At 29.1% G+C, this 16,520-nt stretch overlaps 1 protein-coding gene across 1 annotated transcript in view; it reads right to left on the bottom strand.

Annotated features, from left to right (window-relative positions):
- Window positions 1–16,520, bottom strand: part of LOC111631199 (zinc transporter ZIP9-B-like) — a 47,418-nt gene that overhangs the window by 4,262 nt on the left and 26,636 nt on the right. The window contains exons 3-6 of the mRNA XM_023375404.1: window positions 14,485–14,694; window positions 9,233–9,304; window positions 8,915–9,000; window positions 6,425–6,559 (exon numbers count right to left, since the gene is read on the bottom strand). Of these exons, the coding sequence (XP_023231172.1) occupies window positions 6,425–6,559; window positions 8,915–9,000; window positions 9,233–9,304; window positions 14,485–14,694 (503 nt within the window). The remainder of the gene's footprint in view (window positions 1–6,424; window positions 6,560–8,914; window positions 9,001–9,232; window positions 9,305–14,484; window positions 14,695–16,520) is intronic.

The raw sequence follows: 16,520 nt of genomic DNA, 5'->3' as shown, positions 1-16,520 counted from the left end.
ATGTATGGAGCCAATTTTACAGTTTGCACGTAAGTTGAGCTACAGAAAAAGGAGTAAACATTTATGCAGTGCAATAACTTGTAAGAAAAAAAAATCTGCTGTAGGTTAATAAATATTTTACCAAATTTTAAACAGATTATAGCAGAAGTTTTTGACTACTTTCAATATAGCTATTAATGAGAACTTATGAAACCAAAAAAAGAGTGACCAGATTAAAATTTCTTTATTCTTTTAATTAACTCCAAAATATACATTTCCATGTACAATTTAATGGTCTATGTTCAATAAATACAGAAGAATTATTATACAAATAGAAAGTATTATAAATGACAATCAAAAAGTAGAGAGGTAAATTAAGTAAAGTATTAAAAACTGTAGTCAAAGTAAAAAATATGAAAATAAAGTATATTGAAAAAAAAGCTATGATGATTCTTAAATAAAAACAAATTAAAAGTTTTAAGAGCTGATAAAAATTAGTTACAATAGAAAATGATAAAGTAGAAAATATAGAAAATATAATTAAAAATGCTGAATATGAAAACATCAATAAAAAATAAAACGATGTTTAAAAGTGTATAATTACTTAATTACTAATAAAACTATTTTTAAGGTGTATGTAGGGAAAAGAAATTAAACAAAACTATAGAAAAAAACCTATTAAAAAAAATAATAAATGGATGAATAACATTTTAAATGCAAATAATAAAAATAAAATTTTCTATGTATGAAAATTTATTTATTATGATAAATTAACTTTTTTACAAATTTCAAAAATTATTTAGTGACTGTAATTTACATTTAGTTCCTGAATATACAGAGGCTATGAAAAATCAGTTCATAAATATAATAATAATAATACAGTTGAAAAAAAACAAATAAATAAATTTAAAGCTTTGGAAAAATACTTATGTAAATGAAAATGAAGGAATAAAAATGATAAAATATAATTACCATCTCTGTAAAAGAGTTCAGTAGAACTTCTGATTAGACAATTAATATAATGCAATTTAAGGATCAGTTTCTATTGTTCTCTTTTTAAAGTTTTAAGTAGTCAGTTTTTGTTTTTTAAAAAGTTAAATGAATACAAAAGATAGCTGCTTGTTTGGAACTAGTAATTAAAATTTATATTATTTATAGTCTTATAAATGTATATAATATTGTAATTTATTTAACTGTAGTATCTTCGAAAACACACTGTCAGCAGTAAGGCCGAGACTCCACTAGTGTAAAAACCTTCGCCATAAAAACTTTTAATCCCGTGACCTATTTGCATATGTGTCTGGATTGTGGAGGAGGTCTGGCTAGTGAAGTTTTTAGGNGTACTAACTTATGAGTTTGTTTAACTTTTATTAAGGTGGTTCCGTACATTTGGCATTCACTAAATGCTAAGCAAACATTTAACCAATACAGAGTAGTAGCATGGATGATTTACTCAAGAATAATATTCAGTATTTACCGTTTCCCATTCTGTCAGTATATTGAGCTGAATGAAAGGGAATGAATAGGTACTTATTTAGCAAACAGCAAATACTGAATGTATGGAGCCAATTTTACAGTTTGCACGTAAGTTGAGCTACAGAAAAAGGAGTAAACATTTATGCAGTGCAATAACTTGTAAGAAAAAAAAATCTGCTGTAGGTTAATAAATATTTTACCAAATTTTAAACAGATTATAGCAGAAGTTTTTGACTACTTTCAATATAGCTATTAATGAGAACTTATGAAACCAAAAAAAGAGTGACCAGATTAAAATTTCTTTATTCTTTTAATTAACTCCAAAATATACATTTCCATGTACAATTTAATGGTCTATGTTCAATAAATACAGAAGAATTATTATACAAATAGAAAGTATTATAAATGACAATCAAAAAGTAGAGAGGTAAATTAAGTAAAGTATTAAAAACTGTAGTCAAAGTAAAAAATATGAAAATAAAGTATATTGAAAAAAAAGCTATGATGATTCTTAAATAAAAACAAATTAAAAGTTTTAAGAGCTGATAAAAATTAGTTACAATAGAAAATGATAAAGTAGAAAATATAGAAAATATAATTAAAAATGCTGAATATGAAAACATCAATAAAAAATAAAACGATGTTTAAAAGTGTATAATTACTTAATTACTAATAAAACTATTTTTAAGGTGTATGTAGGGAAAAGAAATTAAACAAAACTATAGAAAAAAACCTATTAAAAAAAATAATAAATGGATGAATAACATTTTAAATGCAAATAATAAAAATAAAATTTTCTATGTATGAAAATTTATTTATTATGATAAATTAACTTTTTTACAAATTTCAAAAATTATTTAGTGACTGTAATTTACATTTAGTTCCTGAATATACAGAGGCTATGAAAAATCAGTTCATAAATATAATAATAATAATACAGTTGAAAAAAAACAAATAAATAAATTTAAAGCTTTGGAAAAATACTTATGTAAATGAAAATGAAGGAATAAAAATGATAAAATATAATTACCATCTCTGTAAAAGAGTTCAGTAGAACTTCTGATTAGACAATTAATATAATGCAATTTAAGGATCAGTTTCTATTGTTCTCTTTTTAAAGTTTTAAGTAGTCAGTTTTTGTTTTTTAAAAAGTTAAATGAATACAAAAGATAGCTGCTTGTTTGGAACTAGTAATTAAAATTTATATTATTATTGTTTATTTTTAAGACATGTCGATGGTTACGTATCGTTGAAGGGTTTCAATATCCATTCTCGAGGAAGATTTGGTCATTGACCGCAAAAGTATAGTCGAAAAGGTTAAGTGACAAAAGCCAGATGCGGAAATTTTCGATGGAAATTGTCAATTTAGTCCTTTTTTTATAATATATTACATACTAGAAAGGAAAATCATATATATGACCTGAAATTTCAACGACCTCAAATTCCTTTCTCCTCGTAAACAAACGATTCNGATTTCACTGACTTCTGATTGGTGGATGGTACTGTTTTATGGCCATATTTGCATCAAAAGTTGAGCACTGCTCAATTCGCTTTTACAATGGTTTTACGATCTGCTCAGATGTAAAATATCAGGATCACGTGATTAAAAACTTTTACGGCAAGGGGTTTTACACTCATTTTTATGCTAGTGGAGTCTCAGCCTAACGTAAATCCCAAACAACACCTTATTTTTTCTAAGGAAACTGTTTTTAATTGCAAACATTTGCTTGTACTACAAACCATCTTCAAGCATTGAATTACATTCTGTTGTTAGAATATGAAGTTCTAACAAAATTTCAAATACAACAAATTCAAATACGAAGAAAAGAATAAAACAATGGAAACACCACACAAAACTAAAATCAAATAATAATAATAATTGATGAAACGATAATACAGTTTAATATACAAAACAATTACATTTAAATGACATTACTGACTAATATATCTGTCTTACATTCAAAAGAAAATAATTCCATTATTTCACACTTATTTAATGTTTTTGTACAGCATTTTGAATGAGATAAAAATTCAATAAATCTAAATATAATTATGAAAATATTTTTTATTTTATTTTATAATGTCACGTTTATTTTAATTTTGTTAAAAAGAAACCTCTTTTTTTATCAACTATTTTTCAAAATAAAAGAACTCAATGTAATTCAAATTAAATTGAAATAAAATTAATTCATTGTTAAATTAGATTTTAATAATGTTTTGTGAATTAATTTATTCAAATTCTAGCAATAAATAAATTAAATTTGTTGTCATTGATTATTTTATCAGAAACGTTAAAAAAACACTTGAAATTTGAAAAATAAAATGTATGAAGAATATTTTAATTATCATGTTTTAAGTTAACATTTTATTATGTAGAATAACTCAGATTTTAGTCAACAGTACTTTGTTTTGTGTTCTAGGTACTGTACATTTATGAATTAAGAACTGAATTTAGTAGTCACAAGATATTTATCTATCATCTTTTATAAATTTGATAAATACATGATAAAAATACTATTAAATTAATTGTAAACTTTAGTTAATGTAATTAGTGAATTGCAATTTAGTCTTTACCACAAATAACTGACTTTTGTGTTCCATGTGTATTCATATTTCATGAAAAATTTAATCAATAAACCAATTCTTTTTATAAAACCATGTTTAAAATTTGTTAAGGACAATATGCTGAGTTCAAATTAGTCTTTTCTTGGTGTTTCAGTACTAACTTATGAGTTTGTTTAACTTTTATTAAGGTGGTTCCGTACATTTGGCATTCACTAAATGCTAAGCAAACATNGGGCAATGGCTTACATAGCTAGAGCATCAATTGATGCTATTCGTTGTCTCTTTTCTGGTTGCCTCATTTCCAGGTTCGGCGACACTCATTGGCTTCCTCATCCAACCTATCCACGTGTAATTATTTCTTGTGGGGACACCTGAAAACACGTGTATATGAGCATAAACCTGTTCTTTGCAAGAATCAAAGGAAGCTATTTGCATGAAAATCACCGAAATCATTTCCAGAAATGAATCACTGATAACAGATACCACATGAAAGATGTTTTCCACACTTGATTCTGTAAAATGCTATTTCAATATGAACTGACATCTTTCAACAAATATCTTTTGTAGTAACAATTGCAGATGTTAAGATTTTGTGATTGTGAAAAAATATCCTTCCTTCCTGCCCCACCCTGTAGAATTTAATTCAATGCTTGAAGATGATTTGTAGAACAAACTGAAAATGTTTGTGATTAAAAGCCATTTCCTTGGCAAAAATAAGATGTTTTACATGATTTAACTGTAGTAATTTGATAAAATTGTACTTCTCTAAAGTTTAAACATAGGCAACATTATAAAAATTTCTAAAATAAATTACAAAAATTGAATGTTCCAACTGAAGAGAGGTCAAAAGACAATTTGATGGTTTCCAAAATGTCTGAATTATACACTATGAAGTTAATTAAAAGAATAAAATAGTTCTAATCTGGTAACATTTTGACTGTGATGTGATAAGTCCTCATTAATAGTCAAATTGGTAGCAATATTGAGAAGAGAAAATATAATCATCAAAACATGTGAAGCATTTTATAACAAGTTTTTGGCTAGTTTAATATTTACCATATGACAAAAATTTTTGTGTGATTTTAAAATTTGTTGAACTGAACTTTCATTATGACTAAAAAATTAAACGTCTGAAATGCAAATTAATAATTTTTTTTTGTATGTAAGCTGCACAATGATATACATTTCTTTGTGCAAGTTTTCCGAAAAATCCTTATAACAATCTAATGCAAATGTTATTTATAACAAATTCAGCAATAAAATCAAGTTAAATTCTTTACAATTAACTAAATACTATGCATTTTACCAGAGACATTAAATGAGATTTTGACACAGCAAAATTAAAGAACAATATATGATTTTAAGTTTATATTAAGTTTTATTTTATAATTGCATAAACTACATGTATTAAACGTATCAAATTGTAATTTTAAGTACATATTACATTATTCAATATTTGATAGATTCACTTATTTACTGTAAGTTAATAAAAGACAGTAATTTTACTAAGCTTAAACCAGAAGAAATGTTTTTGGCTAATTAATTAATTAGTCAAAGATGTTGAATTTGATGTAAATTTATGCTGGATAGTAAAAGCTTAAGTTTCTTAAGTTCTCTTGTAACAAAAAAAAAATATAATTTACAAGACAATTTTGTATGAGCCAGGACTTAACAAAAAATTTTATTCAAAACATTTTTCATAAAAAGAAAAAAAAAAAAAAAAAATCAAAGGATATGATTAGATCTTTTCCCATGGACTTACTTCCTTGTTTAAGTTAGTGAATTTTCTGATAGTTTCCAGTGACACATGGAATGCGTCACTGGAAACTATCGGAAAATTCACCATTGGACTGTAGAACTTGTTTCTAAATTTGCTATCTAACATTTGTCATTCATTTTTATAATGTAGAATTTCAAACAGCAAATTATACTTTGTTTAATTTTATTTATAATACTAGAGCAAAGAAATCAATTGTGTAAAAGTGAGAATGTAATATAAGATTATTTATTTAGTATTGACATCTAGTAAAATAGATAGTAATATTAGAAAAGAACCAAATTTGTTGCAAAGTTTTGCTGTGATTCATTATAAATATATCCTAATGTTTTACTGTTTTACTAATGTAAAAATGTCTAAGTGTGTGTGCATATGCAAATGACTAAAATGAAAATTGATTATTGTTCGAAAACAATTATATTTAACTTATGTATTCAATATAATAAATAATCCATATCAAAATCAAATTGTTGAAAAATGTAGATGAAAATCATTTGTGTAATTAGTAATGAATATATTACTTTTATTAAAGTGATTTAGCTGTTTTTATACATACTATCTTTGTTAAAACATTTAAAATCAGTTGCTAATATAAAAATTTACTAAACAAATAATACTTCTACATACCTGACTAATACCAAAATATGTTACAATTGCTAAAACAGGTGCTGCTAGTGCAAATATGATTAAATGTTTTCGTATTCTTGTTCTATCTAAACCTTCGTGCATCAAAAATGTAACCAATCCAAATGCTGCTGGTGCCTACAATAAAAATATTATGTATAAATTTTTTTTTTGTTAAAAATAATGACATTAAGTAATTAATTATAAAACAAGATATCAAAAGTGCAACTTCTGTATATTTTAAATTTTACAATTATACAGTATAATTTAATGCATGACAATATTAATATAGTTACAGTCGACCCACCTATAACACTGTTGATTATTCTGTTTTATACGAATTCCATGTTGTACGAGTCACTTAGATTTTACAAATACGTGAGCCATTCACAGCCTGGCATACGTATTTGTAAAATCTAAGTGACTCGTACAACATGGAATTCATATAAAACGGAATAATCAACAGTGTTATAGGGGGGGTCGACTGTAATTGAAATGCAAGCATAAATAAACTAACTTTACTTTTAGTGTCCGAGTATAAATAATTATTCAGAGAAAAAATATTTTCTGTAATATATATTCCTGAATACATTTTAAAGCAATTTCTCTTAAAATTACTAACTATTTTTGAACTTCTGAACAAAATAATGAGATATTTGAAATTCAAAAACAGTCTAATTTATGAAATAAACTTCAAATTTTACTATAACAATTCAAATACATTTATTTTGTATTTACAGTAAATATGCTTAGACATTAATATTAATTAATCTAAAAATTAACTAAAAAAATATCATATTTCATAATATAAATATATATATATATAATCTTTTCTAAACCAGCTTTATTAATAGCAATAATTCCTAAAAGAATTGTTCTTTGTATTACTACTACTACTTTCTACTTCTTACAATTATTGCTAAATAGCCTGCAAAAACAGGTTATTTCACAAATAGTTGCAAGAAACAGTTAAGGTTATTTAGCTCACATAATTATGTAATTCTTGAGAATTAAAAAAATTCTAGAAATTTTCAGAATCAGATTCTTATAAATATTAATTGATGCAACTGACTTAAAATTTGCAATAAATTCAATAAACAAGATTTATATATAGTGGGTAATCAGTTTACAAACAGTTTGGACAATGAACACTTTTGCAAAAGATTTTTATGTTCACACAACAAACACATGTTTGAATAATGAACACCTCACAGAACAAATAAAAAGTGATGCTGAATTTAAGATTTGTAAAACTATATTTTAGTGCATCTATGAATGGTTTATGGAATGAGACTTCCACAGTTGTATACATAACTTTGTTTTGCACTAGTTGATTTCTGTTCTCTGAATTTTTGTAAGTGCTTTGTGAACTTTTAATTAAAAAAAAAAAAAAAAAAAAACTGATAACATTATGGGGCCTTAACAGAGTAAAGTGTCAAGAACTGTGTTCACCATAGAAACTAAAGAGATAACCAAAGTAGAGAGTGGGCAGAAGATGTCTGATGTTGCTAGACAGTATGGCTTCAACAGATTTACAGTAGCTACAATCTTAGACTCAAGACTAAAGCAGAAAAAGGAGTAATGAAAAACAAAGATGTGCCACCCATGAAAAAATGGATTGTTTTTAGTTTATTATTACATGTAAATAGACATAGTAGAAAATTATAATTTCTTATTACATCTATTTATGTACATAATGAATTATATAATTTTTTTAATTTATTTTTTGGATCTCCAGAACAAATTAATCAAATTCCCATAAAAATCTATGGTAAATTGATAATCGGTTAATTAATGAACAATTCAAGTAGTAAACATTGCTTTTGAATGGATGATGTTCGTTAATCAATCATTCACTGTACTGATAAAATAATAGTATTGCAATATCTGCTTGAAATTTCAATAGAACTGATAATTTTTTTTTGTATGTAAAACTAACGGTAGGGAAATATTTATAAAACAAAACTTCTATTAATCATTCTAACAGCAGTTTGTTATAATAATATATTGTGGTTTCTTGACAAATTAATTCTAGTAAGATGTGTAGAATTTTCCAATCACTAAAGAAATAATGCAATGAATGGAAATATTATTTTTCTAACTTCACTTATTTAGTGTTAATTCAATTCTCTAATATACACCCTAAATGTATCAGAGGACAGTAAAGTTGAATTGACAATATCTATAAAAACAAATCTGATATAATATTCCTTAACACATCTTGCTTTTATAACATAAACACTGAAGTATTAAAACTAAACCTTGATAAATCATCTAATAACTGATTTAAAAATGATAAATCCTTCAATTATTTTGACGCATTTAATATCTTCAAAAATAATAACTATTAAATTTGTTGCATAAAAATATATTTTGGCACCATTAAATATTTAACAATGTGATGTGATCACATAAAATTCTTTAACTGATTGATATTTTAATTAATATACAACTTAAAAGAAGAAACTAAATCTATTTCTTTGATTTCATTACCTTATGAAGCATAATTGCAGTAAAAACAATAATTTCAATGTCAGCATGAGATGTAGTTGCTGCAGCTCCTAATGCTACTCCATCAGCTAGAACAAAATTAAATATTTAATTATTTAATCTCCATCTAAATTAGAAATTTTTGAAAACTTCTATAAAGTTTCATTGCTTTAAGCAATGTACTAAGAATCAATTCATTAAGATTTTTATCAAAGTTAACACTAAATTATAGATGATAAATGATTATTATGAATCAGAAATTAATATGATAAAAGTATTTATCTAAATTAAAAGTGTGTTTATCGACTGACATTAATTTACCTGCTGCGTGAACAACTAATCCCAGAGTTGCAGTAATTTTGTATTTATCTTGTTTCATGCCATTTTCAACATCTAAAAATATTAAAAATTTTGTTTAATAAAATTTCTGTACTTATATTACAGTTTGATGATAAAATATGAATATATATATATAAATATATATAAAGTTAATTAAGTTAAAATACTCCATACTTAAGTTTACAACTTTGAAGTCAGCTGTCAAGTAAACCAAGTTTTTTAGCTTTTTATTTTTGAATATCTTGCTATCAAATATTTAACTGTTTCTTACTAGAAATGCCAAATAAACTTAAATGAATAAAGCAAATTGTTTCTGTCATTATGGCTTTTGACTGTTATCATCAAATTATAAAACTGTCAAAATAACATATAGAAATACATTACTATTTATAATTCTTATTCTTTAAAGTTCTATTTAACACCATTTTGATTTAGTGCTAATTTCTCAGATAAACAAATGATGGCACTGGACTGAGGTTCAAATATATATGTATAGGGAAAAGAATCTGGGCAACAGAAAAATATCAAGATTAATATAACAAAAGATTTGACAACAATAAAAGATCAAAGACTAGAGTTAAAAGGAATTTGTTCTTTTATTCTGTTTTCATTAAAAATTACATATAATGAAAAATAGCCACATATTATAAATTAATCTAATATAACGTGATTCTTTTTTAATAAAATAAATGGTTATAATGTTTTTCAATGCAATCAATAATCAGCAAAACTTAACTGGATGCAAAAATTACAAATTATTATTAATTAGAGCATGCATACATACATACAAGAAAGACATTGGCTGTACACAAAGTGTTTAGCCGGCAGAAAAGAGGACAAGTGAAAGGAGGAGGGAGAAGAATAAGGAGGGAGAGAAGATAGACAGTAGAGAAAGGTAGGATCCCTCTGAACGGCATACATATGGCTACAGTACCCTGTATGTTTGATGTTATTTTGCAATTTTTAGGCTGCAAGGCCGTAGTCCCCCAAAGGGTCTAAAAGAAAACCTCAGTGTAGATAACACCAATAACTGAGTGCCACCATGAATAGCTAAGTGTAGAAGTTACTGCCAAGTGGCTGTTGGTAGGAAGACTTATATCTACTTAATACAGTGGTACCTCAGGATACGAAATTAATCCGTTCCGAAACTGAGATCGTATCATGAAAATGTCGTAAGGTGGATAATCTTTTCCCATACGATTACATGTAAAACCAAATAATTCGTTCCAACGCGAAAAACATACTCAAATTAAAGCCAAGTAATACATTTAAAAAAATAACTGTAGTAAGAAAAACAAATGAAAAATGCGAACTAATGTAACGTCGTATGGTGAGTTTTTGTTCGTATCGTGGANAACTTAGGCATTACAGATGTGGAGAAAACCTGGAAAACTCCACGTGGCCAGCCTGTCCAAGTGAGGTGCAAACCCACGACCGAACTCACAGCGTTCAAGGTACAAAGACCACTAAGTGTCTGAGAATGTGATGTATGAGATGGACAAGTTTTAAGTGGCTATCAGACTTTGCAATCCTCTGTAAAGCTACTCTACTGTCAGAATAAATGTGATAGTGTAAGTAGTGTCTTTTGTTCTTCCTACGCCTAATGTGAATTAAGCTCATATAAATAGCTAAAGTTTCTGCCTGTGCTAGTGAGCAGTACCTACCTAAACAGAAACAAGTGTTTTGAAGATCACGGCCCAAGAAGGAGTAAATTACAAAAGCAACACCTACATCATCACTCATCTTAGAACCATCAGTGTAAATGCCAAACATGGGATGATAACCTGAATCTTCGTAAACGTCAGGGACAAGCTGACGGGAGGGGAATAATCGTCAGTCGGGAGGGTATTTTTGTTGATGCTGAATTTTTGATATCATCGATCAAAGTCAGACTGGGGAAAATCTCACCTACTCTAATCAATTTGTTGACATCCGAGTCGCTATAATTTTGCCACAGTAAAGTGATGAGATTTTCCTGCAAATAATGCATTTAATTTCTAAGTCAATAGGGGTCAACCCTGACATTACCTAAAGGGCACTAGTGGGTGCGGTCCTATGAGCCTTTCAAATACAGAGAACTGCAATCCTTTGAACAGATAACATTTTTTTACAGTTATGGACTTTGGTGGCCCTAGACCTGTACAGCATAGAGGAGTGCTGGCTGAATTGCACCCCTGTAAATCTCCAAACTTTTTTGATCGTGCATCCTAGGACAAAAATAATTATAAATTGTACCCCGTATAATATAATAAAATTTGCTAAATTTCCACTATAATTCCTGCTAAATTTCCTACTACCTGCAATTTTAATTTTTTCCATGTATGATTGCATGTGATTGTGAGCAATACTTCTTCAGGAGGATGACTGTTTTAAGATTAGACAGACTGCGAACAGCACACACATGCAGTGTTTTGAAGGGAAACTTGGCGTACCCCACTTTTGAGACCATTGAATTAGAGGATGCTAATTTTTCGACAACTCTATCTAAAAGTTTTTCTTGAGACTATACATACTGGATAAGTCAATTTTATCTGGTCCCTTCACTTGTTGTTCATCCGCTGTGGAACTGTTATTACCTCAACAGCGTGTGAAGGGACTGAATAAAATTGACTTTATCCAGTATGTATAGTCTCAAGAAATATATTCTCATCCCAGCAACTGAGGTACCACTGTACTAACAAGCTGAATGTGATCGCGAATCTTAATACTACTTAACAGCTAGACAGACAGCGCGAAAAGCAAATGAACACAATGACAAACTAGACACAACAAATGAATCGACAGAGACAAATAAGCAAGACCCCCCAAATATTTTTATTTATGTATTTATTATTATTACTTTTTAAACATTAACTTACTCACTAACTAAACTAACATACCATAACCTAGGATGAACCTAACAAGACAACTAAAACTAACAAACCCTAATCTAATTTAACCTAACCGGAAACCAAGCTAAGAGTCCCTAATCTACCTTACAACTAGGATTTAGTTAAACTAACTGAATTTAGACTGAAAAAAAAGATGGAAAATAAGAACAAGGGAAAGCTAATTGCTATCTGTGCCCCTGGATACAGCTCTCTAGAGCCCCACTAAGAGACATATGAATGCGAATAAATGATGGAACATTGTACAGTACATGTGTGAATGAGTTGGTGCAGGTTGCAAGGCCAGTTGTACCCTTCAAGAATAGAAGCTCTCATTAAACTATCCCTAATGTGACTGTACCTATTGCAGCAAAAAACTAAGTGAAGTGGTGTTTGGTCCTCCTGAATACCACAGTCGCATTGTGGATTGTCCCCAAGGTTAAATCTATGCAAGTATTGCTTTAGTTACTGTGTCCTGTAGCTTAGTGAGGGTAAACTAGAGTAAAAGTGGCAAAGAATTGCAGTAGTGTCAGCCTTGGGGATGAAAGTGTAGGTGAGCCTACCAGTGGTGTCATCGTCCCAGCTGTCTTGCCAGAGAATGAAGATTTGCTTCTCGACATGATTGTTGATGTAAGAGGTAGGAATGTAACTGAAAGTACTAGTTACTGAAGACTTTGCAGCTTATTTGGCAAGACAGTCAGCGGTCTTGTTGCCAAAAATCCCACATGACCCGGGACCCATTGGAAAGCTATTCTAATGTTGTTGTCTAAGTGTCTGAGTTTGTTAAGTTATGGCAACACAACACTTGGGCAATCTGCCTAGGGGGATGCCGTCTGGGAGGTCTTTTTAAGAGAAACTTAGGAGTTACAGATGTGGAGAAAACCTGGAAAACTCCACGTGGCCAGCCTGTCCAAGTGAGGTGCAAACCCACGACCGAACTCACAGCGTTCAAGGTACAAAGACCACTAAGTGTCTGAGAATGTGATGTATGAGATGGACAAGTTTTAAGTGGCTATCAGACTTTGCAATCCTCTGTAAAGCTACTCTACTGTCAGAATAAATGTGATAGTGTAAGTAGTGTCTTTTGTTCTTCCTACGCCTAATGTGAATTAAGCTCATATAAATAGCTAAAGTTTCTGCCTGTGCTAGTGAGCAGTACCTACCTAAACAGAAACAAGTGTTTTGAAGATCACGGCCCAAGAAGGAGTAAATTACAAAAGCAGCACCCACATCATCACTCATCTTAGAACCATCAGTGTAAATGCCAAACATGGGATGATAACCTGAATCTTCGTAAACGTCAGGGACAAGCTGACGGGAGGGGAATAATCGTCAGTCGGGAGGGTATTTTTGTTGATGCTGAATTTTTGATATCATCGATCAAAGTCAGACTGGGGAAAATCTCACCTACTCTAATCAATTTGTTGACATCCGAGTCGCTATAATTTTGCCACAGTAAAGTGATGAGATTTTCCTGCAAATAATGCATTTAATTTCTAAGTCAATAGGGGTCAACCCTGACATTACCTAAAGGGCACTAGTGGGTGCGGTCCTATGAGCCTTTCAAATACAGAGAACTGCAATCCTTTGAACAGATAACATTTTTTTACAGTTATGGACTTTGGTGGCCCTAGACCTGTACAGCATAGAGGAGTGCTGGCTGAATTGCACCCCTGTAAATCTCCAAACTTTTTTGATCGTGCATCCTAGGACAAAAATAATTATAAATTGTACCCCGTATAATATAATAAAATTTGCTAAATTTCCACTATAATTCCTGCTAAATTTCCTACTACCTGCAATTTTAATTTTTTCCATGTATGATTGCATGTGATTGTGAGCAATACTTCTTCAGGAGGATGACTGTTTTAAGATTAGACAGACTGCGAACAGCACACACATGCAGTGTTTTGAAGGGAAACTTGGCGTACCCCACTTTTGAGACCATTGAATTAGAGGATGCTAATTTTTCGACAACTCTATCTAAAAGTTTTTCTTGAGACTATACATACTGGATAAGTCAATTTTATCTGGTCCCTTCACATGTTGTTCATCCGCTGTGGAACTGTTATTACCTCAACAGCGTGTGAAGGGACCGAATAAAATTGACTTTATCCAGTATGTATAGTCTCAAGAAATATATTCTCATCCCAGCAATTTTTTTAAAATTTATCTAAAAGTCTTACTGGATGTAATAAAAATTCAAATTATTATTTTGACTGTAAAGTATTAGAACCAAAAAATGTACAGTGTACATACAATGAACAATAATATTCTTTAAGTAATTTTATTGTATGAAAAGTACATAAAATTAATAATATATATTCAATTATAAACATGAATTATATAAAAATAAAAATCTCTTACCAGATTGCATACGTCCATGTGACGATCCAATTTGATCAATCAACAACATAAAAACAAACCCTAACACAAGTGCCACACCAATTACAGAATGTGTTTCGGCACTATCGTCATGCCTGTGTATATGCGCATGTTCTACCAATGTATCTTGGACACTTTTAGTTAAATGTGAATCACTTGAATGAATCATCTGCACTTTCTGCTGAAGAACTTCTGAAAAATAAAAGTTATATTCAGCATTTTTCATACTGTAACATAATAATAAAATATATAAAAGATGGATAAATTCTTAGACAATTAAAGTATCAGCAACAAAACTTTTAATTTGTTTATCTTTTTGTGGTTTTGTTTTGAAATGGAAAATAGTTATAATGGATCACCACACGTGTAGAATATGATTGCGCAAATGAAATTTGGGGAAAATTTGCAGTAGAAAAAATAATAATATAGCAATAGCTGCAAAAAATTACAATAAAAGCATCTTGGCTAAGTGTAAAGATATTACATGGAAAAATTCACCAAAATGGAAGAAAACTGTTTAAAAACTATGTGAAATTGAAACATTATGTACTTTATTTCTGGTAAGTTCAGCTGCTATTTTATTGCTGCCTACATACACAATTATGTGCTTGCAGTCAGGATAAGTTTGTCTTACTGAACCATGGTCTAAATTAAAAAAAAATATATATATACATATTTTGAAACTCTTCAAACACTGTTTAATGGATGAAATTTTGCATTGGTTTGAATTAAAACAAAATATTCACTCTTTCCCATGCAGAAAATTTGTGCATTAATTAATAAACTGCATTTTTATACTTTTACTGAATTGTCTTGATTAAACAGCTAAATAAAAAATTTATCATCATCATTCTATAGACATTATTTTCCATTATTTTTAATAGATTTAATATAAAGTAAAAATGTTAACAATGTTGAACCTGTCTATCTCAATCATGTTTAGCTTGAAAACCTCAAACTTGAAATATACTTCTCCCCCTGCATTTTCAGCCTAAATTCAATATCTTTTCCACATTTATCTGAAAACCACTACAACTCAAATTATGGACCAGTGTCAATTACAAATTCAAAGCTCAGTGATTACATCTTGATTTTTTTCATACATTGTAGTTGAGAAACATCTCTTGCAATACACTACACAGTTAAAATAACACTATTTTTCTCTGATTGGTTATGAGTTTCACTTATGTCTTATTAATCAAGGATTTCTCCCACACCGGGTCATATACAACAAATGTGTGTAGTCTTCAACCAATATCCGGCGTGAAAATTCTAAACTAATATTGGCAAATGCTTTCGATGCCCCTCCTGGGCTCTTCTTCAGGCCAAATTTAATGTACTGGATTCTTAAATTGAATATTTTAAAATAAGAACGTGCTTTGTTACTAGAAGTTCAAATAAGGAAGGTAATCACGTGCCTTTCCGAATTATAATTTCTTTATAATTTACATTCGTGGAGATATGTTGTGCGCATCTTATAATAATCTCGCATATTTTATAATCATGTGCCGTTTCTAAAAATAATTTTAACTAGTGGATATACGATGTGCACATCCCATAATAATCTGGTGTATTGTATAATAAATTATGATTCATCCTCCAATAAATACTGCCATGCTGTTGAGAGATTCATTTCTTCTTTAAGATATAAGACATAACCCCGATTTTTAATGAGGCATGGGTCATCCGCACCACTCATCATCATGAACATCTAAGAACTTTGGAAGCGATGGAAATTTACAAAGCAGATCGCAAACTAACCTGCATCAATCTTAAAGAAGAAATGAATCTCTCAACAGCGTGGCAGTATTTATTGGAGAGGATGAATCGTAATTTATTATACGATACACCAGATTATTATGGGATGTGCACAATCGTATATCCACTAGTTAAAATTATTTTTAGAAACGGCACGTGATTATAAAATATGCGAGATTATTATAAGATGCGCACAACATATCTCCACGAATATAAATTATAAAGAAATTATAATTCCGAAAGGCATGTGATTACCTTTC

The sequence above is a fragment of the Centruroides sculpturatus genome, unplaced genomic scaffold (assembly GCF_000671375.1).
Source record: "Centruroides sculpturatus isolate CEXI.00-Female unplaced genomic scaffold, Cexi_2.0 scaffold602, whole genome shotgun sequence".
Taxonomy (NCBI): Eukaryota; Metazoa; Arthropoda; class Arachnida; order Scorpiones; family Buthidae; genus Centruroides; species Centruroides sculpturatus.
The sequence above is the reverse complement of the archived record's forward strand: the minus strand, read 5'-3'. Positions and strand labels throughout refer to the sequence as shown.